The sequence below is a fragment of the Salmo trutta genome, chromosome 12 (assembly GCF_901001165.1).
Source record: "Salmo trutta chromosome 12, fSalTru1.1, whole genome shotgun sequence".
Lineage (NCBI taxonomy): Eukaryota > Metazoa > Chordata > Actinopteri > Salmoniformes > Salmonidae > Salmo > Salmo trutta.
In genome coordinates, this window is record NC_042968.1 from 97,418,984 (window position 1) to 97,446,347 (window position 27,364).

Consider the following 27,364-nt stretch of genomic DNA (forward strand, 5'->3'; position numbering starts at 1 on the left):
CCTCTAATGATGAACCCTAACTTCTAACCCATCTGGCTGGACATCATCTGTTAGTATACACACTACAGACTGAACACACACCCTAAACCCTACACACTACCCCTAACGCTGAACCTTTACTTCTTACCCCGCTGGCTGAACATCATTTGTTAGTATACACACTGAACACTACACCCTAACTCTACACCAGTGGAGGCTGCTGAGGGGAGTATGGCTCATAATTATGGCTGGAACGAAGTAAATGGAATGGCCAACATATTGAAACCATGCGTTTGATGTATATCAAATCAAATTGAATTTGTCACATGCACCGAATACAGCAGGTGTAGACCTTAAAGTGAAATGCTTACTTACAAGCCCTTAACCAACAATGCAGTTCTAAGAAAAAATAAGTGTGATTTAAAAAATAAAAGTAATTAAACAGCATCAGTAAAATAACAATAGTGAGGCTATATACAGGGGGTACCGGTACAGAGTCAATGCGCGGGGGCACCGGTTAGTGGAGGTAATTGTGGTAATAAACTCAGCAAAAAAATAAACGCCCTCTCACTGTCAACTGCGTTTGTTTTCAGCAAACTTAACTTGTGTAAATATTTGTATGAACATAACAAGATTCAACAACTGAGACATAAACTGAACAAGTTCCACAGACATGTGACTAACAGAAATGGAATAATGTGTCCTTGAACAAAGGGGGGGTCAAATCAAAAGTAACAGTCAGTATCTGGTGTGGCCACCAGCTGCATTAACTACTGCAGTGCATCTCCTCCTCATGGACTGCACCAGATTTGCCAGTTCTTGCTGTGAGATGTTACCCCACTCTTCCACCAAGGCACCTGCAAGTTCCCAAACATTTCTGTGAGGAATGGCCCTAGCCCTCACCCTCTGATCCAACAGGTCCCAGACGTGCACAATGGGATTGAGATCCGGGCTCTTCCCTGACCATGGCAGAACACTGACATTCCTGTCTTGCAGGAAATCACGCACAGAACGAGCAGTATGGCTGGTGACATTGTCATGCTGGAGGGTCATGTCAGGATGAGCCTGCAGGAAGGGTACCATATGAGGGAGGAGGATGTCTTCCCTGTAACACACAGCGTTGAGATTACCTGCAATGATAACAAGCTCAGTCCGATGATGCTGTGACACACCGCCCCAGACCATGACTGACCCTCCACCTCCAAATCTATCCCACTCCAGAGTACAGGCCTCAGAATAATGCTCATTCCTTCGACGATAAACGCGAATCTGACCATCACCCCTGATGAGACAAAACTTTGACTCATCAGTGAAGATAACTTTTTGTCAGTCCTGTCTGGTCCAGAGACGGTGGGTTTGTGCCCATATGTGCCGGTGATGTCTGGTGAGGACCTGCCTTACAACAGGCCTACAAGCCCTCAGTCCAGCCTCTCTCAGCCTATTGCGGACAGTCTGAGCACTGATGGAGGGATTGTGCGTTCCTGGTGTAACTCGGGCAGTTGTTGTTGCCATCCTGTACCTGTCCCGCAGGTGTGATGTTCGGATGTACCGATCCTGTGCAGGTGTTGTTACACGTGGCCTGCCACTGCGAGGATGAACAGCTGTCCGTCCTGTCTCCCTGTAGGGCTGTCTTAGGCGTCTCACAGTACGGACATTGCAATTTATTGCCCTGGCCACATCTGCAGTCATCATGCCTCCTTGCAGCATGCCTAAGGCACATTCACGCAGATGAGCAGGGACCCAGGGCATCTTTCTTTTGTTGTTTTTCAGAGTCAGTAGAAAGGCCTCTTTAGTGTCCTAAGTTTTCATAACTGTGACCTTAATTGCCTACCGTCTGTAAGCTGTTAGTGTCTTAACGACCGTTCCACAGGTGCATGTTCACTAATTGTTTATGGTTCATTGAACAAGCATGGGAAACTGTGTTTAAACCTTTTACTATGAAGATCTGTGAAGTTATTTGGATTTTTATGAATTATTTTTCAAAGACAGGGTCCTGAAAAAGGGACGTTTCTGTACATGTACACTACCGGTCAAAAGTTTTAGAACACCTACTCATTCAAGGGTTTTTCTTTATTTTTTACTATTTTCTACATTGTAGAATAATAGTGAAGACATCCAAATGATGAAATAACACATATGGAATCATGTAGTAACCAAAAAAGTGTTACAAATCAAAATATATTTTAGATTTGAGATTCTTCAAATAGACACCCTTTGCCTTGATGACAGCTTTGCACACTCTTGACATTCTCTCAACCAGCTTCATGAGGTTGTCACCTGGAGTGCATTTCAATTAACAGGTGTGCCTTCTTAAAAGTTAATTTTGGGAATTTCTTTCTTTCTTAATGTGTTTGAGCCAATCAGTTGTGTTGTGACAAGGTATGCAGGGTATACAGAAGATAGACCTATTTGGTAAAAGATCAAGTCCATATTTTGTCAAGAACAGCTCAAATAAGCAAAGAGAAGTGACAGTCCATCATTACTTTAAGACATTAAGGTCAGTCAATACAGAACATTTGAAGAACTTTGAAAGTTTCTTCAAGTGCAGTCGCAAAAACCATCAAGTGCTATGATGAAACTCTCATGAGTTGTCAGTGCAATAGCTGGTCTGGAGTTCATCTGAAATGTACCATGCTTTTTCACCAAAAAAATCGGTGTACATAGATAAATGAGACGATTACCTTCAAGTAGATCATTTTTCTTTTCATTTACCTCATCCACTCTTGCTCATGTGGGTAGCTACTTCCTGAGATTTGATTGACGGAACAATCCAGCCAATGGTTAGGTGGCTGTGGCTTAGTCAAAAGTAAATTGTCCTGTGCCCTTAGCTGTTCAAATATTTTTTTTACTTGCAAATCTCTTTCTACAAACTCACAAAACTTTAGACAAGTTTACGAATCTCTTGGTAAAGTGACAAAAGTGACAGAGCTCTGTACGCCCACAGATTCAAAATCTGCAAGTGTTTTTTGATTCACTGCAGAATAGTCATACTCATGAATTGACTTGTAATAATTCAGAACATACAATATACTTGCAGTGAAGCCGCTCAATAACTACATCATACCAGTCATCCAACAGATTCCCATTCAGAGCAACACACAGAAGCATACAGGGTCAATTCCCTGCTCAAGGGCATGTTGACCGATCTACCACCAGGACAAAAAACGTGAACCCGAACCCTCCAAGACCCCCCCCCCACACAGTTCCCCAATAGCTGTCCCTCAACCATTCGAGACCCCTTCCACATTCCTCCTAGGAAGAAAAAATAAAATTAAAAATTAATTCCATTCCCCACCTCCACAAACCCCCCAATGCACCAACAACCAAGAGAATGAACTAAAGAGGAAAAAGGAAAAGACAGAAGAAAACAGAAAACAACAACGCAAAAAAATAAAACAAAATAATAATACATTTAAAACAACTAAAATCATAACAGCAATGCCAACTGTATATGTTTGTGTGCATGTCTGGCACTATTACATGTTACATGTATGTGTGTGTTCTTGTATTTGTTTATTTGAATGAGAGTGTGTGTATATGCATGTGTACAAACACCTGCACAGCAACAGCCTCAGGCAAACTGGCATTAGTTGTAAAAACACTGCCACTTAGTGTCATTCAAATGTACTTTTTATTATGATTTATTTTGACTTAAAAAATAAAAAGTTTTACTTTTATATTTGACCATCATTCTATCTCTCACACAGCAACTCCACTCCCACTTGTCTCCAATTCCACATACCAACCTTCAGCTTCCATCAGCCCATCCCATCTATCTCTGCTGGCCACCCACTTCGGGTTTCTACGGAACACATATCTTTCAACTATACTGTGATGTTTAATGTACAATTTCAATCTATCTAATTGAATAGAATCCACAGATTGCGTGTTGAACATAAATACTTTTACTACGAGTATTAGTAATTGAGTGACCCGGTCTCTCCAGATCTCCTAACAGTACTATTTCTAGGGTCAATTTTAGATCAATGCTATGCATTTTCAGCCATTCCTGAACCTGAGACCAGAAACAGGCTACCTGAGGGCAATACCGAAATAAATGGTCTATTGATTCTGTATCCTCACAACAAAATCTGCAGAGCTTCGATGATTTTATACCCCAAATATTCAACATTTTGTTGGTGGCAAGAATTCTATATAATAATTTTAGCTGAAAGCACGAAGTCTTGAATCTTGCGTTGTTTTATATGTCAACTCCTACACCCTGTACCATGGAATCGGTACATTAAAAATCTCTTCCCAACTATTTTGCAATCTGTATGGCACAGTTGTCAACATCCTGGTCCTCAAATGAAACTGGTATACTTTCCTATTTATGCTATTTTTATTCCTCTGCCAGTTTTGATCCTTTATATAGGCAGACAGACCAGTTCCCTACCTCCTCCTGCTGCCACCTGCCTCCTCCATTTTTGGGGCAATGCTGTAATCAATTGGTTGTTCTCTTGGATTGAGCAGACCTTTCCGTACAATTCTGATAACTCCATGAAGGACATATCTCTACTACTACAATTTACAATATCATTTAAGAACAAAATACCCTTTTCAAACATCTTTCCCATACAGGTATTTTATCAACCAGCACATTTGAGTTCAGCCATAATATTTGTTCTATCTTTTCAGGGGGATTAAATTGAAATTGTAGCCATGCAATGCTTGTTTGAAAAAGAGAGATACTTTGAAAAAAGTATTATTTTCAATTAATCAAAAATGAGACATGGCAATCTGCACAAAGGCAAAACGGACATTTTTAAACAATGGATGAGCTTTTCTTAGTAATCTACTTGAACCATTTAGGGTTCAAATAAAACTTTTGAATGAGTGAAGCTTTTAGAGAGAGGGTTTAGTGCTTTTATATTAGTAATCTCAACCCACCCAATTCATATTCATTGTATATATAGGCACGTTTTATTTTGTCTGATTTAGCATCCCAAATAAAGCAAAATATTTTTTGCTCATATGATTTGAAAAACTAATCATCAGGAGTAGGCAGCGCGTAAACTGAGATATGACTAAGGAGTTAATCAGGGCAATTTTTCCATAGATAGACAGGTATTTACCTCTCCATGGTTGCAGGATCTTGTCTATTGTTACAAGTTTTCTATTGAAATTCATTGTGGAGAGCTTATTTACACTTTCTTTCCCACTAAAACATATAGAACATCTTCACAACAGGTCACAAGTCCGTTACTGTGATCCACACCAATACTTTCCAGGTAGAAATCATGAGAAAACACAACACAGGGGGTCAAGTTTCGTCTAGGTACCGACCCAGAATCAGATTCCGCTGATTTTGTGATATGAATAACGAGTATATCTACTTCACCATAAGCCAATTTTATAGGTAAACTGCAGGGTAATGTAATTTATTTTTTAAAGATCCAATACGTAAAATTGTACACTTATTATAATTAGGTTTTAGTCCAGAGAGTACAGAAAAGTTGTCTAGATCTTTAATGAGACATTGCAGGGATCTAGCTTGCGGACCTAATATAAAACTTGAGTCATCGGCATACATGGACACCTTTGTTTTTAAGCCTTGGATTTCTAATCTTGGATTTCTAATGTTATTGGATCTGATTTTAATAGCTCGCATTTCGATGGCCATAACGAATAGATATGGTTACAGCGAACACCCTTGTTTAACTCCTCTTAACAATTCAAAACTCTCTGAGAAGTAGCCGCTATGTACTATTTTACACCTGGGGTTGCTATCCATTGTTTTTACCCATTTTATTAGAGAATTACCAAAATTGAAAAAACCAGGCATTTATAAATAAAATCCAGTCTTACTTTATCAAATGCCATTTCAAACTCCGCTATAAATACCATTCCTGGCTTCTTATATGTTTCATGATGTTCTATTATTTCTAGTAGTTGTCGTATGTTATCTCCAATGTATCGTCCATGTAAAAAACCTGTCTGATCAGGATGAACAATACCTGGTAAAACCCTTTTAATTCTGAGTGCTATGCATTTTGCTAGTATTTTTGCATCCCAACATTGAAGTGTAAGGGGCCTCCAGTTTTTTAGATAGACTGGGTCTTTATATTTGCCATCGGGGTCTTGTTTTAATAATAGAGAAATCAGACCTTCCTGCTGAGTACCTGACAGTCTACCATTTCTATCGGAGTAGTTAAAACAATCTAACAATGGAGTTTATAGTACATCAAAAAATACTTGATATACCTCTACCGGTATGCCATCAAGCCCTGGGGATTTTCCAGACTGAAAGGATTTCATAGCCTCAAAAAGTTATTCCTCTGTAATGTGGCCTTCGCGCTGATCTTTCTGTACATTTGTTAATTTTCATTTTTTTGTATTATTTGGAAAGAATTCCTTACCATAATCTTCATTCAGTGGGAAAGGACGAAACGGAAAAGAGAACATCTGCCTAAAATAATTAGCTTCCTCTTTTAAAATATCATCCGGAGAATCATAGATGACTCCGTCTTCAGTAACGAGTTTCTGCAAATTATTTTTGTTAGCGTTCCTGTTGTCACGACTTCCGCTGGAGTCGGTCCCGCTCCTTGTTCGAGCGGCGTTCGGCGGTCGACGTCACCGGCCTTCTAGCCATCACCGATCCACTTTTTATTTTCCATTTGTTTTGTCTTTGTTTTCTACACACCTGGTTTCAATTCCATCATTACATGTTCATTATTTAACCCTCTGGTTTCCCCCATGTTTGTGTGCATGTTTGTTTTATTGTGAAGGCTGTATCTGACGGCTGGTATATTGTTGCCGGGTTTTGTGATTATGCCTGTTTATTTCGTGGTACCGATATTTTTCCCGCACCATAGTATTGTGTGTATACTGGTGTTATCTTGTATTAAATGCCTTGTCCACGCATCTCAGCTCTCCTGCGCCTGACTCCTTTCACCAGTTACCCACAGCCTTGACATCTGTATTGGAGATTCAGGAAGAATTTTTTGTATTTTTCTCCATATTCCATCCAGTTTGCTTTATTTTTGTAATAGATTACATTAGATCGTTCTAGAATAAGTTCCTCAAGTTTTTTTTGTTTTTCCTCTAACTTATTTTGTATCGCTGTAGTATCGTTTTTATTGCTATCTACCTGTACTATTAGTTCATGGATTTCCCTTGTTAGTCTTGTCTCTTTAGCCAGAAACTGCTTTTTTATTATTGATTAATATTGAATTGAATGAACCCTGAAGGTACATTTAAAGGTATCCCAAACAATAAGGGGATTTGCTGAACCTATATTATACTGGAAAAATTCAGTTATAAATTATTTTGTCTTAGTTAAAAATAAGTTGTCTTCCAGTAAACTTTGATTAAATTTCCAATATCCCCGTCCACGTGGAAAATCTATAAGAGTTATGTGAATGCCAATTAGATGATGATCCGATCGCATTCTGTCTCCTATTAAAACTTGTTTAACCTTTGATGCAAGAGAGAAAGAGACAAGAAAGTAGTCAAGACGACTAGCTTGATTAAGTCTCCTCCATGTATATCTCACTAGGTCGGGTTTTTTTAGTCTCCAAATATCCACTATTTCTAATGTGTCCATAATATTTGTGATTTCCTTAAGGACATGGTGATGATAGTTTGTAGAGTGATTACCTTTACGGTCCATTGAGGTACTTAACACTGTGTTATAGTCTCCTACCATAATGATTAGATCATTTGTTGCCTGTAAGTTCAATAAATTGGTATAAATGTTTTTGAAGAAGTGTGGATCATCCTGATTTGGACCATATAGATTAATGAGTCAAATCTCTTTTCGTCCACTTTCATATTCAAAAGGATCCACCTTCCTTGCGAATCATTCCTGACTATTTGCACATTCAGATCGAAATTTTTGTTAATTAATATCATCACACCCTTTGAGTTCCTTTCACCATGACAGAAAATTATTTCACTACACCATTCCCTTTTCCACGCAACTTCATCTAAGGATGTAGAGTGAGTTTCCTGTAAACAGTATGTGTTATATTCCTTTTCTTTTAGCCATGTAAAGACTGATCTTCTTTTTTTATAACCTGCTAAACCGTTACAATTATAACTGGCTATACTTATTTCACTCCTTACCATAAATAGATACTATTCTCAGTCTAAATTGACCATAGTTAGTGCTTGTAAAGTTACTGCCATCAGAGGTATTATGAAGGTCAAAACTAGAGCTTTCAAATGTCTGATATTTAGAATTCAAGAAATAGGTTCTAGCAATATTTGTTTTATTCCCACAGCCTGTTTGCCTGTGAGCCAATACCACAGATGTTAGAAAATTGAGACAAGATATTATGTGTGTAGCAAATCTGAGTAGGTTGATGTGTATGTTATTGGATGTGATATAGTGAGAGTGTGTACGATGTCTGTATAAAAGTAAGACTATAATCTGTGATGTCCAAATAAATAATAACTCTGCCAATTTGCATGGTTGAGTGTCTATGTGTGTAACATGTAGTGCGTATAGCCTTGATATTCATGATAATAATTGTAATCCATATCATATCACCATCATAGTTGCATCATAATTACCTTTAACATCATTAAAAAACACATCCCAGCATTTCCATAGCAATTGACGTTTCACATGATCATGAAAGAGACCTTGCATTACTCTAGAGACGGCTTCACTACAGTACAAATGTATTCCGTATAATATGTTATTATTCCCCAATGCTTGTTGGTATCTTCCCCTTGCTTGTTGTAAACATATATAAACATGTAGACAAATACATTAAAAAGATAGACAAACAAGAAACACATTAAATTATAAAACAGTTCTCGACAATAGAGAGAGAAGAGATGAGAGAAAGAGAGAGTGAGAGAGGAGAGCGAGATCAGGTGTGTGTGTGTGTATGTATAAGTCTGTATGTGTAAGGAAGCATGTAATTGAGTACATGTGTGTTCATATCCACTTCATAGTGTTCAGATATTTTTACAGTTCCCATACCTTCTTTTTTTTCGTAACCTGAAGTCCCTGTAGAATTTAGTACAGCCACAGTGTTATGGAGCTGTCTCGGAATAGCTGCCAATCTATAAAGAGTTTGTCCACAATGATAAAGGCACGCTTACCCCTCTCCCTCTGTTGACTCTGTACAGGATACAGTCTCTTACGACGTTTGTTTATCTCCCTTGGAAATTGGTCATTGAACCTGAATTTGGTCCCTTTAAGCTCCCTTCCTCTGCTTTTGATCAGCTCCTTTTGTTGGTAGTGTTCAAATTTTGCGATGATCGTCGGGGACCCTTGGTCTTGTCGCTTCGAGCTCCAAGTCTGTGTACTCGGTGGAAAGCCACCTTGTTTACACTCTCTATAGGAAGTTTCAAGGCGGATTGCATGAATTTTCTGATCGCACCCTCTGGATTATTGGATGCGTCCTCAGGAATCCCAGAAAAAAATGGATTTTCACACATGCTACGACTTTGTATGTCTAGTAGTGACTCCTTCATCACCCTGGTTTCCCTGAGTAGACAACCCAAGTTGGAATCGTGGATTTTTACCTTGGCTGTGAGGTTCTTGTTTTCTCTTTGGAGAATTTCACTTCAAGTTCCACTTTGCGACTGTTAAATCTTTCACACAATCATGATACAAGCTTATCATATTAAATTACACATATGAGAACCGTACTTGCAACCACAAATCTCAATGTACGACCACTAAATTCAAATTACAAACTTGTGTGGTTCTGTCATCATTATAATCCCATAGTTCTTCATCATCTGTTAGCATTCACACTACACAACGCCTCTCCCCTATTTGACCTAAAAAGTTTGTGTGTATGCATTAATATGTAAGCTACGTGTGCCTTTTGAAAAAAATGTATGTAGTTCTGTCCTTGAGCTGTTCTTGTCTCTTGATGTTCTGTATTATGTCATTCTGTATTATGTAGTTCATGTTCTGTGTGGACCCCAAGAAGAGTAGCTGCTGCTTTTGCAACATCTAATGAGGATCCTAAAAAAATACCAAAATACCAAATACCTCAACAATTAGATATTTCTTATTATTATTATAATTTTTTTGCCTTTATTTAGCTAGGCAAGTCAGTTATGAACAAATTCTTATTTACAATGACGGCCTACTCAATGAACAATGAACCTAACTTTAACGTAGTGTGTGTGTGCAACGTAGTGTGTGTGTAACATGTAGTGTGTGCATAACATAGTGTGTGTGTATAATGTGTTTCTGTATAAAATAGTGCTTGTGTTACATATTGTGTTTCTATGTAACATAGTGTGTGTAAGGTAGTGTGTGTGTAATGTTGTGTGTGTTTGTGTGTTTAACATAGTGTGTGTGTGTCCTCTCCCCAGTCGGTCCTGATATTCCCAAGATAGATGTGACCCCCTACAGTATAACAGACAGAGGATACTCTGCTCAGGAGAGACAGACGGTCTCTCTGCTCTGCCAGGCCCAGTCCAACCCTCCCAGTCAATATGTCTGGTTCTACAACAACAGGTATGCCTTAACATATACACACACATACACACACATACACACACACACACACACACACACACACACACACACACACACACACACTCATCCTTAATCATTATATTTTATAATTATTTGTTTGTTTTGTTTTCAAAATGCACGTTTCACTTGCACATTTTTGGCTAGAGTCAATTCAGTTCCACCACAATAACGCCACCTGATGTCGGAGATGTAACTGCACTGGAGCATCAGCAAGTGGCTTCCGGCGTTATACAGTGAGGTTCAAAAGTATTTGGACAGTGACACACTTTTTGTTGTTTTGTATTTCAAATGTTACAACAACTATGCTGTCAGGGATTTCTTCGTCGTCAGACGATATGGCGAAATCATCGTCGGAAAGTGAAGACCAATATGCAGCAGAGTTGAGATAGTTCATTTTTGAACATTTAATAAACTCAAAATGAATATACAAAATAACAAAACGAACTCACGATATACTGACAGTCCTGTTAGGCTCACACACGCTAAACATGAAACAATCTCCCACAAACACCAAATACACCCAACCAATATAGGACTTCCAATCAAAGGCAACATCACACAGCTGCCTTCAATTGGAAGTCCACCCCAATTAACTCTACATAGAAACAGACTACCTAGACTAAACATAGAATTACATAAACATAGATCATAAACCAAAAACCCGGAAATACTAAATCAAACGCCCTTTTACCAAAACACCACCCCAAACCACATAAAACAAATACCCTCTGCCACGTCCTGACCAAACTACAATAACACTTAACCCTTATACTGGCCAGGACGTGACAGTACCCCCCCCCCTAAAGGTGCTAACCCCGGAAGCACCTCAAAAATAACAAAAACCCCAACAACAACAAAAAATCCCCCTAAACTAAAGGGAGGGAAGGGAGGGTGGCTGCCGTCAACGACGGCACTGTGCTACACCCCCCCTCCCCAACCCACCTATATCTGGAGGTGGCTCTGGTTCTGGCAGTTCCGGGCAGATGACCCACCCCGGTAGCTCCGGGTAGACGGGCCACTCGGGCTGGGACGGAGGACAGTCGGGCCACTCTGGCAGACCCGGAAGACAGTCGGGCCACTCTGGCAGACCCGGAAGAGAGTCGGGCCACTCTGGCAGACCCGGAAGACAGTCGGGACAGTCTGGCATCGCCGGGCAGTCTGGCATCGCCGGGCAGTCTGGCCACTCTGGCATCTCCGGGCAGTCTGGCCACTCTGGCATCTCCGGGCAGTCTGGCCACTCTGGCATCTCCGGGCAGTCTGGCCACTCTGGCATTTCCGGGCAGTCTGGCCACTCTGGCATTTCCGGGCAGTCTGGCCACTCTGGCAGCTCCTGACTAGTGGGTGGCTCTGGCGACTCTTCACTGATGGGCGGCTCTGGCGATTCCTCACTGACGGGCGGCTCTGGCGACTCTTGACTGACGGGCAGTTCTGGCGACTCTTGACTGACGGGCAGTTCTGGCGACTCTTGACTGACGGGCAGTTCTGGCGACTCTTGACTGACGGGCAGTTCTGGCGACTCTTGACTGACGGGCAGCTCTAGCGACGTCGGACTGGGATGACGCACTTGAAGCCTGGTGCGTGGTGCTGGTACTGGACGTACCAGACTGGGAACACGCACCTCCACGCTAGTGCGGGGAGCGGGAACAGGACGAGTCGGACTGGGCTGACGCACTTCCGGGTCCGCACGAGAGACAGGAGCTGGAAACCCAGGGCTATGGAGGCGCACAGGCGGTCTTGATCTTACCTCCTGCACAACCCGTCCTGGCTGGATGGAACTAGTAGCCCTGTACGAGCGGGGTGCTTGTACAGGGCGGACTGGGCTGTGCAGGGGCCTGATGGTAGCCGTGCGTAGAGCGGGAGTTGGGTAGCCTGGTCCTCGGAGGCGTACCGGCGACCAGATGCGCTGCGCAGGCATCCTCCTACCAGGCTGGATGCCCGCTCTAACACGGCACCTGCGAGGGGCTGGAATAAAGCACACCGGACTGTGCGTGCGTATGGGTGAGATAGTGCGCTCCTCAGCGAAACATGGCGCTCTCCACCTCATACGCTCCTCCATATAACCACGGGTAGCTGGCTTCCGGCTCTTCCTAGCCCTAGCCAAACTACCCGTGTGCCCCCCAATTTTTTTTTATTGGGGGTGCCTCTCGTGCTTCTCCCTCAGCGCGTCCAAGGCCTCGTACCTCCGCCTCTCTGCCTTGGCTGCCTCAATTTCCTCCCGTGGGCGACGGTACTCCCCAGCCTGGTGCCAAGGTCCAGCCCCGTCCAGAACTTCCTCCCAGGTCCATCTCTCCCGCCAGTCCAACTCGAAATCCCTTTTCCTCTGCTGCTTGGTCCTTAGTTGGTGGGAGATTCTGTCAGGGATTTCTTCGTCGTCAGACGATATGGCGAAATCATCGTCGGAAAATGAAGACCAATATGCATCAGAGTTGAGATAGTTCATTTTTGAACATTTAATAAACTCAAAATGAATATACAAAATAACAAAACGAACTCACAATATACTGACAGTCCTGTTAGGCTCACACACGCTAAACACGAAACAATCTCCCACAAACACACAGACAAACACACCCAACTAATATAGGACTTCCAATCAAAGGCAACACCACATAGCTGCCTTCAATTGGAAGTCCACCCCAATTAACTCTACATAGAAACAGACTACCTAGACTAAACATAGAATTACATAAACATAGATCATAAACCAAAAACCCGGAAATACTAAATCAAACGCCCTTTTACCAAAACACCACCCCGAACCACATAAAACAAATACCCTCTGCCACGTCCTGACCAAACTACAATAACACTTAACCCTTATACTGGCCAGGACGTGATATATGCGGTTAAAGTGCAGCTTTAACTGTCAGCTTTAATAATGTATTTTCATGCTAATAGTTTGAACTGTTTATAAATTACAGAACTTTTTGGCCATAGTCCCCCACCTTTTTAGGGGACCAAAAGTAATTGGACAAAATCACTTATATTTGTTTATTTGTATTTTATTTAACCTTTATTTAACAAGGAAAAGCCCATTGAGACCCAGAGTCTCTTTTTCAATGGAGACCTGGCCAAGAAGGCAGCAACAATCAATACATTACAGAATTAAAACACACAAAAATACAATACAACAACATGATCCAGCATAAAACAAGCATTCAACGTTTTAAATTAATTCAGTGGCACTAACATATCTAGATTGTAGACTATTCCATGCCTCTGGTGCAGAAGACGAGAAGGCAGTCTTGCCTAATACTGTAAATGTCCTGGGGACTTTAAGTACAGTTGAAGTCGGAAGTTTACATACACCTTAGCCAAATACATTTAAACTCAGTTTTTCACAATTCCTGACATTTAATCCTAGTAAAAATTCCCTGTTTTAGGTCAATTAGGATCACCACTTCATTTAAAAAATTTGAAATGTCATAATAATAGTAGAGAGAATGATTTATTTCAGCTTTTATTTCTTTCATCACATTCCCAGTGGGTCAGAAGTTTACATACACTCAATTAGTATTTGGTAGCATAGCCTTTAAATTGTTTAACTTGGGTCAAACGTTTTGGGTAGCCTTCCACAAGCTTCCCACAATAAGTTGAGTGAATTTTGGCCCATTCCTCCTGACAGAGCTGGTGTAACTGAGTCAGGTTTGTAGGCCTCCTTGTTCATACACGCTTTTTCAGTTCTGCCCACACATTTTCTATAGGAGTGAGGTCAGGGCTTTGTGATGGCACTCCAATACCTTGACTTTGTTGTCCTTAAACCATTTTGCCACAAATTTGGAAGTATGCTTGGGGTCATTGTCCATTTGGAAGACCCATTTGCGACCAAGCTTCAACTTCCTGACTGATGTCTTGAGATGTTGCTTCAATATATCCACATATTTTCCTACCTCATGATGCCATCAATTCTGTGAAGAGCACCAGACCCTCCTGCAGCAAAGCACCCCCACAACATGATGCTGCCACCCCCATGCTTCACAGTTGGGATGGTGTTCTTCGGCTTGCAAGCGTCCCCCTTTTTCCTCCAAACATAACGATGGTCATTATGGCCAAACAGTTCTATTTTTGTTTCATCAGACCAGAGGACATTTCTCCAAAAGTATGATCTTTGTCCCCATGTGCAGTTGCAAACCATAGTCTGGCTTTTTTATGGCAGTTTTGGAGCAGTGGCTTCTTCCTTGCTAAATGGTCTTTCAGGTTATGTCGATATATGACTCATTTTACTGTGGATCTAGATACTTTTGTACCTGTTTCCTCCAGCATATTCGCAAGGTCCTGTGCTGTTGTTCTGAGATTGATTTTCACTTTTCGCACCAAGGTACGTTTATCTCTAGGAAATGGAATGCATCTCCTTCCTGAGCGGTATGTTAGCTGTGTGGTCCCATGGTGTTTATACTTGTGTACTATTGTTTGTACAGATGAACGTGGTACTTTCAGACATTTGAAAATTGCTCCCAAGGTTGAACCAGACTTGTGGACGTCTACAAATTTGTCTCTGGATCTGTTTGGGCGGTATGCAAATTGGAGTGGGTCTAGGGTTTCTGGGATAATGGTGTTGATGTGAGCCATTACCAACCTTACCTTACCTTACCAACCAAGGCCTGAGCTACAGGCTGTTAGATTTGGGTATGTAATTTAGGCGAACATTGAAAAAAAGGGACAGATCCTTATTAAGAAGAAATTCTTATTTACAATGACGGCGTACCCCATCCAAACAACACTGGGCCAATTGTGCACCACATATGGGACTCCCAATCAAAGCCAGATGTGACGCAGCCTGGATTCAAACCAGGTACTGCAGTGACACCTTTTGCACTGACATGCAGTCTCTTAGAGGCCTTAACAGAGCTTTGTAGATGAACACATACACATGTAGCTTTCTGCGCATATAAAGTGAGGTCCAACCCACCATTTGGTACAAGGTGCAATGGTGGGTGAGTGACTTGGCATTTTCAGTAAAGTGCAAGGATGCATGATAAACAGAGTCCAGTCTCTGTAACAACAAGTCACCATAATCAATTACAGAGAGAAAAGTGGCCTGAACAAGCTTCTTTCAAGCCATAAGCTGGAAGCAAGCCTTAATACAAAAATAAAAACCCAATTTCAATTTAAGCTTCCTCACAAGATTATATATATGAACTTTAAAGGAGGCACGGTCCTAGGGCTCAGGTCCTCTGAGAGAGAGAAAGAGAGAAAGAGAGAAAGAGAGAAAGAGAGAGAGATAAAAAGAGAGAATTAGAGAGAGCATATTTAAATTCACACAGGACACCGGAGAAGACAGGAGAAATACTCCAGATGTAACAGACTGACCCTAGCCCCCCGACACATAAACTACTGCAGCATAAATACAGGAGGCTGAGACTGGAGGGGTCGGGAGACACTGTGGCCCCGTCCGACTATACCCCCGGGCAGGGCCAAACAGGTAGGATATAACCACACCCACTTTGCCAAGCACAGCCCCCACACCACTAGACGGATATCTTCAACCACCAACTTACCATCCTAAGACAAGGCCGAGTATAGCCCACAAAGATCTCCGCCACGGCACAATCCAAGGGGGCGCGCCAACCCGGACAGGAAGATCACGTTAGTGACTCAACCCACTCAAGTGACGCACCCCTCCTAGGGACGGCATGGAAGAGCACCGGTAAGCCAGTGACTCAGCCCCTGTAATAGGATTAGAGGCAGAGAATCCCAGTGGAGAGAGGGGAACCGGCAAGGCAGAGACAGCAAGGGCGGTTTGTTGCTCCAGTGCCTTTCCGTTCACCTTCACACTCCTGGGCCAGACTACACTCAATCATAGGACCTACTGAAGAGATGAGTGTTCAATGAAGACTTAAAGGTTGAGACCGAGTCTGCGTCTCTCACATGGGTAGGCAGACCATTCCATAAAAATGGAGCTCTATAGGAGAAAGCCCTGCCTCCAGCTGTTTGCTTAGAAATTCTAGGGACAGTAAGGAGGCCTGCGTCTTGTGACCGTAGAGTATGTGCAGGTATGTACGGCAGGACCAAATCGGAAAGATAGGTAGGATTAAGCCCATGTAATGCTTTGTAGGTTAGCAGTAAAACCTTAAAATCAGCCCTTGCCTTAACATGAAGCCAGTGTAGAGAGACTAGCACTGGAGTAATATGATCAAATTTTTTGGTTCTAGTCAGGATTCTAGCAGCCGTATTTAGCACTAACTGAAGTTTGTTTAGTGCTTTATCCGGGTAGCCGGAAAGTAGAGCATTGCAGTAGTCTAAACTAGAAGTGACAAAAGCATGGATTAATTTTTCTGCATCATTTTTGGACAGAAAGTTTCTCATTTTTGCAATGTTATGTAGATGGAAAAAAGCTGTCCTTGAAACAGTCTTGATATGTTTGTCAAAAGAGAGACCAGGGTCCAGAGTAATGCCGAGGTCCTTCACAGTTTTATTTGAGACGACTGTACAACCATCAAGATTAATTGTCAGATTCAACAGAAGATCTCTTTGTTTCTTGGGACCTAGAACAAGCATCTCTGTTTTGTCCAAATTTTAAAAGTAGAACATTTGCAGCCATCCACTTCCTTATGTCTGAAACACAGGCTTCCAGGGAGGGCAATTTTGGGGCTTCACCATGTTTCATCAAAACGTACAGCTGTGTGTCATCCGCATAGCAGTGAAAGTTAACATTATGTTTCCGAATGACATCACCAAGAGGTAAAATATATAGTGAAAACAATAATGGTCCTAAAACAGAACCTTGAGGAACACCAAAATGTATAGTTGATTTGTCAGAGGACAAACCATCCACAGAGACAAACTGATATCTTTCCGACAGATAAGATCTAAACCAGGCCAGAACTTGTCCATGTAGACCAATTTGGGTTTCCAATCTCTCCAAAAGAATTTGGTGATCGATGGTATCAAAAGCAGCACTAAGTTCTAGGAGCATGAGGACAGATGCAGATCCTCGGTCTGACGCTATTAAAATGTAATTTGCCACCTTCACAACTGCAGTCTCAGTGCTATGATGGGATCTAAAACCTGACTGAAGCGTTTCATATACATTGTTTGTCTTCAGGAAGGCAGTGAGTTTCTGCGCAACAGCTTTTTCTAAAATTTTTGGGGGTAGGAATGGGAGATTCTATATAGGCCGATAGTTTTTATATTTTCTGGGTCAAGGTTTTTCAAGAGAGGCTTTATTACTGCCACTTTTAGTGTGTTTGGTACACATCCGGTGGATAGAGAGCCGTTTATTATGTTCAACATAGGAGGGCCAAGCACAGGAAGCAGCTCTTTCAGTAGTTTAGTTGGAATAGGGTCCAGTATGCAGCTGGAAGGCTTAGAGGCCATGATTTATTTCATCAATGTGTCAATAAATATAGTCCTAAAAATCTTGAGTGTCTCCCTTGATCATAGGTCCTGGCAGAGTTGTGCAGACTCAGGACAAATGAGCTTTGGAGGAATATGCAGATTTAAAGAGTAGTCCATAATTTGCTTTCTAATGATCATGATCTTTTCCTCAAAGAATTTCATGAATTTATCACTGCTGAAGTGAAAGCCATCCTCTTTTGGGGAATGCTGCTTTTTAGTCAGTTTTGCGACAGTATCAAAAATAAATGTTGGTTTGTTCTTATTTTTCTCAGTATTTGTAGGATGACACTTTTTCAATGGACAAGCCACCAGATGTGACAATGCTAACCTTCTCTGGCTGAGTGCGAGCTCTGGTAAATGTCATGAATTTAGTTTTTCTACATTCAAGACCAGTTTGAGGGGAGGCCTGCACTGACTGAAAAGCATTGTGGAGCTCTTCAACAGCCTGAACCAGAGAAGGAGCACATGAATATATGACTGTATCATCTGCATGTAGATGCAACTTTGCTTGTTGCATCCCATTTCCCAAATCATTAATACAAATTGAGAAAAAAAACAGGAGCTAAAATAGAAACCTGGGTCACACCTCTATTAATCTCAAGAAAGCTAGACTTGCGATTGTCAGTATATACACTTTGTGTTTTGTCAAAAAGATATTTCCCAAACCAATTTACTTCCCCTTCATTGAGACCAGTGTTACTGAGTCTAGCTAGCAAAAATTAATGGTCAACTGAATCAAATGCCTTTGATAAATCAACAAACAGAGCTTTTTATCAAGTGCTTTTATGATGTCATTTGCCACAGCTATAGCTGCAGTTCGTACTTGTATTTATCAAGGCAGCAGCTACTCTTCCTGGGGTCCGGCAAAATTAAGGCAGTTATAGAATTTTAAAAACAGATTTCACAAAACAGTAAGTGTGTGCCCTCAGGCCCCTACTCCACTACCACATATCTACAACACAAAATCCATGTGAATGTGTGTATAGTGTTTATGTTATCATGTGTGTGTGTATGCATGTGTCTGTGCCTATGTTTGTGTTACTTCACAGTCCCCGCTGTTCCAAAAGGTGTATTTTTATCTGTTTTTTAAATCTGAATCTATTGCTTGCATCAGTTATCTGATGTGGAATAGAGTTCTATGTAGTGATGGATCTATGTAGTACTGTGCGCCTCCCATAGTCTGTTCTTGACTTGGGGACTGTGAAGAGACCTCTGGTGGCATTTCTTGTGGGGTATGCATGGGTGTCTGAGCTGTGTGCTAGTCGTTTAAACAGACAGCTCGGTGCTTTCAACATGTCACTACCTCTCACAAATACAAGCAGTGATGAAGTCAATCTCTCCTCCACTTTGAACCAGGAGAGATTGACATGCATATTATTACTGTTTGCTCTCTGTATACATCCAAGGGCCAGTCGTGCTGCCCTGTTCTGAGCCAATTGCAAGGTGTTTTATATATTGGTTATAATCTCAGCCAGGTGTTGTATATATGTGACTCACCACCTGGATTCAGTCTTATGAAGCAACATTTGAAATTGTGTTTTTTACATTGGATAAAAGTAGAGACTCAGCGCTACAAAATGATATATCATACATTGCATTTGAGGAACAATGGGAAATTAATTCTGGTTTGCAAGTTGATCAAATTATAAACTCACTTTTGAGAAAATGACCTTTTTTGTTTTGGTATCTAGTGAAGAGCTCTTCTTTGTCTACACCCATTGAGCATCGTTCACACCCTCTTAAGCTTTAGCCCCACCCATCTCGTTTCGCTCTAAGAGCGTTCAGACGCTCTGGCCGATGATTTGTTTACCTATGGATAACATGAAAACAGCCTAACCAGCCTTGCTGGCAACAATTTCATGAAGCTTTTTTTGTGGACTTTTACTGACACCGGCCATATTCAACAGGTGTTGTACACACGTCACGTAACATTAGCGAACGAGATAGCCAGCTAACGTTAGCTAGTAAATCCCTAACTACAACGTTTTCAGACAAGATAGAACGACCAAAGGGGGCGGTGTTGCAATCTACTGCAGAGATAGCCTGCAGAGTTCTGTCCTGCTATCCAGGTCTGTACCCAAACAATTTGAACTTCTACTTCTAAAAATCCATCTCTCCAAAAACAAGTCTCTCACCGTTGCCGCCTGCTATAGACCCCCCTCGGCCCCTAGCTGTGCTCTGGACACCATATGTGAACTGATTGCCCCCCATCTATCTTCAGAGCTCGTGCTACTAGGCGACCTAAACTGGGACATGCTTAACACCCCAGCCATTCTACAATCCAAGCTTGATGCCCTCAATCTCACACAAATTATTAATGAACCCACCAGGTACAACCCCAAAGCCGCAAACTCTGGCACCCTCATAGATATCATCCTAACCAATGTGCCCTCTAATTACACCTCTGCTGTTTTCAACCAAGATCTCAGCGATCACTGCCTCATTGCCTGCACCCGTAATGGGTCAGCGGTCAAACGACCTCCACTCATCACTGTCAAACGCTCCCTGAAACATTTCAACGAGCAAGCCTTTCTAATCGACCTGGCCCTGGTATCCTGGAAGGATATTGACCTCATCCCGTCAGTAGAGGATGCCTGGTTATATTTTAAAAATGCCTTCCTCTCCATCTTAAATAAGCATGCCCCTTTCAAGAAATTTAGAACCAGGAACAGATATAGCCCTTGGTTCTCCCCAGACCTGACTGCCCTTAACCAACACAAAAATATCCTGTGACGTTCTGCATTAGCATCGAACTGCCCCCGCGATATGCAACTTTTTAGGGAAGTTAGAAACCAATACACACAGGCAGTTAGAAACGCCAAGGCTAGCTTTTTCAAACAAAAATTTGCTTCGTGCAACTCCAACTCTAAAAAGTTCTGGGACATTGTAAAGTCCATGGAGAATAAGAACACCTCCTCCCAACTGCCCACTGCACTGAGGATAGGAAACTCTGTCACCACCGATAAGCCCACTATAATTGAGAATTTCAATAAGCATTTTTCTACGGCTGGCCATGCTTTCCACCTAACTACCCCTACTGCATTCAACTGCACTGCACCCCCCACAGCTACTCGCCCAAACCTCCCCCATTTCTCCTTCTCCCAAATCCATTCAGCTGATGTTCTGAAAGAGCTGCAAAATCTGGACCCCTACAAATCAGCTGGGCTTGACAATCTGGACCCTTTCTTTCTAAAATTATCTGCCGAAATTATTGCAACCCCTATTACTAGCCTGTTCAACCTCTCTTTCGTGTCGTCTGAGATTCCCATAGATTGGAAAGCAGCTGATGTCATCCCCCTCTTCAAAGGAGGTGACACTCTTGACCCAAATTGCTACAGACCTATATCCATCCTACCCTGCCTTTCTAAGGTCTTCGAAAGCCAAGTCAACAAACAGATTACCGACTATTTTGAATCCCACCGCACCCTCTCCGCTATGCAATCTGGTTTCAGAGCTGGTCATGGGTGCACCTCAGCCACGCTCAAGGTCCTAAACGACATCGTAACCGCCATCGATAAGAAACAATACTGTGCTGCCGTATTCATTGACCTGGCCAAAGCTTTTGACTCTGTTAATCACCACATCCTCATCGGCAGACTTAGTAGCCTTGGTTTCTCAAACGATTGCGTCGCCTGGTTCACCAACTACTTCTCTGACAGAGTTCAGTGTGTCAAATCGGAGGGCCTACTGTCTGGACCTCTGGCAGTCTCTATGGGGGTACCACAGGGTTCAATTCTTGGGCCAACTCTTTTCTCTGTATACATAACTGATGTCGCTCTTGCTGCTGGTGAATCTCTGATCCACCTCTACGCAGACGACACCATTCTGTATACTTCTGGCCCTTCTTTGGACACTTTAACAACCCTCCAGACGAGCTTCAATGCCATTCAACTCTCCTTCCGTGGTCTCCAACTGCTCCTAAACACAAGTAAAACTAAATGCATGCTCTTCAACCGATCGCTGCCTGCACCTGCCCGCCCATCCAGCATAACTTCTCTGGACGGTTCTAACTTAGAATTTGTGGACAACTACAAATACCTAGGTGTCTGGTTAGACTGTAAACTCTCCTTCCAGACTCACATCAATCATCTCCAATCCAAAGTGAAATCTAGAATTGGCTTCCTATTTCGCAACAAAGCATCCTTCACTCATGCTGCCAAACATACCCTCGTAAAACTGACCATCCTACCAATCCTCGACTTCGGCGATGTCATTTACAAAATAGCCTCCAATACCCTACTCAACAAGCTGGATGCAGTCTATCACAGTGCCATCCGTTTTGTCACCAAAGCCCCATATACTACCCACCACTGCAATCTGTATGCTCTCGTTGGCTGGTCTTCACTTCATAATCGTCGCCAAACACATTGGCTCCAGGTCATCTACAAGACCCTGCTAGGTAAAGTCCCCCCTTATCTCCGCTCACTGGTCACCATAGCAGCACCCACCTGTAGCACGCGCTCCAGCAGGTATATCTCTCTGGTCACCCCTAAAGCCAACTCCTCCTTTGGTCGTCTCTCCTTCCAGTTCTCTGCTGCCAACGACTGGAACGAACTACAAAAATCTCTGAAATTGGAAACACTTATCTCCCTCACTAGCTTTAAGCACCAGCTGTCAGAGCAGCTCACAGATCACTGCACCTGTACATAGCCCATCTATAATTTAGCCCAAACTACTACCTCTTCCCCTACTGTATTTATTTATTTTATTTATTTTGCTCCTTTGCACCATATTATTTATATTTGAACTTTGAACTTTCTTCAAACTACAAATCTACCATTCCAGTGTTTTTCTTGCTATACTTTATTTACTTTGCCACCATGGCATTTTTTTGCTTTTACCTCCCTTATCTCACATCATTTGCTCACATTGTATATAGTCTTATTTTTTTTCTACTGTATTATTGACTGTATGTTGTTTACTCCATGTGTAACTCTGTGTTGTTGTATGTTGTCGAACTGCTTTGCTTTATCTTGGCCAGGTCGCAATTGTAAATGAGAACTTGTTCTCAACTTGCCTACCTGGTTAAATAAAGGTGAAATAAATAAAAATAAAACAACAATGGACACAGTGCCAACAATGCCACAGTGATGGGAGCTAACCAACCAGGTTCAATGTTAGATAGCTAACATTAGGATCTAACTAGAAAAGCAAATGGCTCTGGGATACAAATAATAACGTCAGCTAGGGAGCCAACCAGCTAACAATAGCTAGCTAGCTAAGTACACTTTAGCTTAAGACATACAACTAGCTAGCTAGGTAAACAATGAACCTAGCTAGGTAAACAAAGTGTAAGATCACACACACGTCATGCAACGTTAACTAACGAGCAAGCCAGCTAATATTAGCTAGTTAAACAACAATGAACACAGTGCCAAATCATGTCGTTACTACCCTGCATGAATATGCTGGGAACTAACCAACCAGGTTCAATGTTAGCTAGCTAACATTAGGCTCTAACTATAAAAGCAAATGGCTCTGAGAAACAAATAATAATGTCAGCTAGGGAGCCAGCCAGCTAAAGTTAGCTAGCTAGCTAACAGTACACTTTTGATTGAAATGAAACCACTTTCTGTCAAAATTAGAAATGTTTAATATCTGAAAATGTAGCAAGCTAACTCTAGACTTCATACATTCACAAGTGCAATACACCAAATTAAAGCTGAACTTCTTGTTAATCTAGCCACAGTGTCAGATTTCAAAAAGGCTTTACGGCGAAAGCAAACAATGCTATTATGTGAGGACAGCACCCCATCAAACAACACAGACAATCATATTTCATCCCGCCAGGCGCAACACAAAACTCAGAAATAACGATATATTTCATGCCTTACCTTTGACGAACTTCTTCTGTTGGCACTCCAATATGTCCCATAAACTTCACAAATGGTCCTTTTGTTTGATTCATTCTGTCGTTATATATCCAAAATGTCCATTTATTTGGCGCGTTTGATCCAGAAAAACACCGGTTCCAACTCGCACAACATGAGTACAAAATATCTCAAGTTACCTGTAATCTTTGTCCAAACATTTCAAACAACTTTCCTAATACAACTTTAGTTATTTTTTTACGTAAATAATCGATAAAATTTAAGACGGGAAAAACTGCGTTCAATACCGGAGGAAAACAAAGTGGAGCGTGCTTTTCAGGTCACGCACCTCAATCAAACAGTACACTTCCTCGAGCATCATTCTGAACAGGGCTACTTCTTCATTACACAAAGGAAAAACATCAACCAATTTCTAAAGACTGTTGACATCCAGTGGAAGCAATAGGAACTGCAAGCAACTGCCTTAGAATTATGGATTCTCAATGAAAACAAATTGAAAAGAGAGTGACCTAAAAAAACAAAAATCCTGAATGGTTTATCCTCGGGGTTTCGCCTGCCAAATAAGTTCTGTTATACTCACAGACATCATTCAAACAGTTTTAGAAACCTTAGCGTGTTTTCTATCCAAATCTACCAATTATATGCATATCCTAGCTTCTGGGCCTGAGTAGCAGGCAGTATATTTTGGGCACACTTTTCATCCGGATGTGAAAATAGCGCCCTTAAGCCATAAGAAGTTAACTGTATACATCATCATGTATGATGTACGCGCCTCCCTGTCAGGAATGCCAGTTGTCCTTAGTTTGAAGACAGGTGTTTTCTCCATCTCTTTAGCTATCATACTTTAATTCTACTGATTTCAAAACTTGATCCTCCAGAATGTGGAGAGAAACACTTATGCAGCTCCACTACACAATACATTTTTTTTTTAAATACGCATTCGACAGGATTACCAGCACAGACTGACCAGCTCAAATAGACAGAAGCCTTCTATATGGCAGACCAATCTGAACTCATCTATCGGCATGTCCAGCCCACTCATTATCTCAGCCAATCATGGCTAGTGGTAAGGTTGCTGACTTTTTCTGTGGCTTAACCAACAAGGCTCCTAATGTAACCATTTTATTCATATTTACAGATGGCATACAAGTTTGTTATTAAGGCACATGAAAGTTCACATGTTCGAGAAGGCATTTAGGCCAAATAATGCATTTTGATGAAAAAAAAATGTTTACGTTCAAACGGCTCTCCTGTGAAGTCGTGACTTGCAACATACGCCTTGTTTCTTGAATCGGGTCACATTTTGGTTCTAATCCCAGTCATGTGTTTTATATATTGGTTCTAATCCAGCCAGGTGTTTTATATATTGGTTCTAATCCCAGTCATGTGTTTTATGTATTTGTATTTATTAGGGATCCCCATTAGCTGCTGACACTCTTCCTGGGGTCCAAACACCAAAGCACCCACATTAGATATACAGTGGGAAGAAAAAGTATATGAACCCTTTAGAATTACCTGGATTTCTGCATAAATTGGTCATAACATTTTAACAAAAATAGACAAACCCAGTCTGCTTAAACTAATAACACACAAACAAGTATATTTTTTTATGTCTTTATTGAACACACCGTGTAAACATTCACAGTGCAGGTTGGAAAAAGTATATGAATGCCTGGATTTAATAACAGGTTGACCCTCCTTTGGCAGCAACAACCTCTGTAGTTATTTAGTGGTTGGAATTCCAGACAGGTGTTTTTTGTTGGTTATAATCCAGCCATGTGTTTTATATATTGCTTCTAATCCCAGCCAGGTGTTTTATAAATTGGTTCCAATCCCAGCTAGGTGTTTTATATATTGGTTCTAATCCAGCCAGGTGTTTTATATATTGGTTCTTATCCAGCCAGGTGTTTTATATATTGGTTCTAATCCAGCCAGGTGTTTTATATATTGGTTCCAATCCCAGCTAGGTGTTTTATATATTGGTTCTAATCCAGCCAGGTGTTTTATAAATTGGTTCTTATCCAGCCAGGTGTTTTATATATTGGTTCTAATCCAGCCAGGTGTTTTATATATTGGTTCTAATCCAGCCAGGTGTTTTATATATTGGTTCTAATTCAGTCAGGTGTTTTATATATTGGTTCTAATCCAGCCAGGTGTTTTATATATTGGTTCTTATCCAGCCAGGTGTTTTATAAATTGGTTCCAATCCCAGCCAGGTGTTTTATAAATTGGTTCCAATCCCAGCCAGGTGTTTTATAAATTGGTTCCAATCCAGCCAGGTGTTTTATATATATATGTTCTAATCTCAACCAGGTGTTTTATATATTGCTTCTAATCCAGCCAGGTGTTTTATATATTGGTTCTTATCCAGCCAGGTGATTTATATATTGGTTCTTATCCAGCCAGGTGTTTTATATATTGCTTCTAATCCAGCCAGGTGTTTTATAAATTGGTTCCAATCCCAGCTAGGTGTTTTATATATTGGTTCTAATCCAGTCAGGTGTTTTATATATTGGTTCTAATCTCAGCCAAGTGTTTTATAAATTGGTTCTTATCCAGCCAGGTGTTTTATATATTTGTTCTAATCCAGTCAATTGTTTCATATATTGATTCCAATCCTAGCAAGCTGTTTAATATATTGGTTCTAATCCAGCCAGGTGTACACGGGATCCCAGTTCACTATCCCTTGGATTATGCGGATGAACACAGGTACCTATGCCTGTCTGGCTCAGAGCACATACCTCAACACCCGCACTCGCAAGACCATCAGCCTCACCGTCTTCTGTGAGTAACCTCTGACTTCTAAACCCAGACCTCTAACCCTTGACCTTTAACCCCTGATCCCCATCTGTCGAACCTTAAATGTGATGCATTTCAAAGTGCTTAAACACATAAAATAATAAAAGATAAAAACTAGGAGGCAAATCAAAATTGTAAAACAAAATTAGATCAAATAAAATAGTAAAACAATAATTAAATACTAACTGTCTATCTGAGATTAATACAAATAAATAAAAATAAGATACACCTATGAAATGGGGAGAAGTTAATCAAATAGATTGTATGTCTAAAAACACCATATGTAACAGCACAGCTTAAAAGGTGTTTTTTAAGATCCTTCTTAGTGGCTGAAGGCAGCCTCACCAAACGTTTTAGTTTTGACCTTTGGAACAACTAAAAGGCCAGTGCCAGATGATTTGAAGGACCAACTGGGCACATATGTGACCCACCACGTAGATTCAGTCCTATGTAGCAACATTTGAAATAGTGTTTTTTACATTGGATAAAAGTAGAGACTCAGGGATCCAAAATGTTATATTATACCATGTAGTTGAGTAATCATGGAAAAGTAATTCTGCTTTGAAAGTTGATAAACTTGTAACCCTCGCTTTTGAGAAAATGTCCCATGAAAATGTTGGTATACCAACTGCAGAGCTCTTCTTTGTCTAATGTCGTGGACGAATCAGAATTAGTTGGGTAACATAGATAATTTAAGATGTTTTGTTAGTATAATATGCTTATTTGAGGTACTTGTCATTAGAAAGTGTCCATTGGACTCTGGTGTCTTTTCAGTTGCATGTCTATCTTAGCTGGGGCTCAGACACTTGGGGCCCAGAGAGGGGAGAGGTCAGACTTGCCATCATGGGAATGTGTCTTTACCTATTTCTTAAACCATGTGAAGGGACGGCGTGATTAATGGGGAACCAATGACTTGTCTCCACAATGTCTGTGAGCAAGTCACTCCCTCCTTTTGTTTATT

The 27,364-nt window shown here is 41.3% G+C and overlaps 1 protein-coding gene across 1 annotated transcript in view; it reads left to right on the plus strand.

Annotated features, from left to right (window-relative positions):
* LOC115202681 (V-set and immunoglobulin domain-containing protein 10-like 2) overlaps positions 1–26,396 on the plus strand; it is a 48,353-nt gene extending 21,957 nt beyond the window's left edge. Inside the window, exons 8-9 of the mRNA XM_029766758.1 lie at positions 10,270–10,414; positions 26,258–26,396. Coding sequence (XP_029622618.1) covers positions 10,270–10,414; positions 26,258–26,396 — 284 coding nt within the window. The remainder of the gene's footprint in view (positions 1–10,269; positions 10,415–26,257) is intronic.
* The last annotated feature ends 968 nt before the right edge of the window (positions 26,397–27,364 follow it).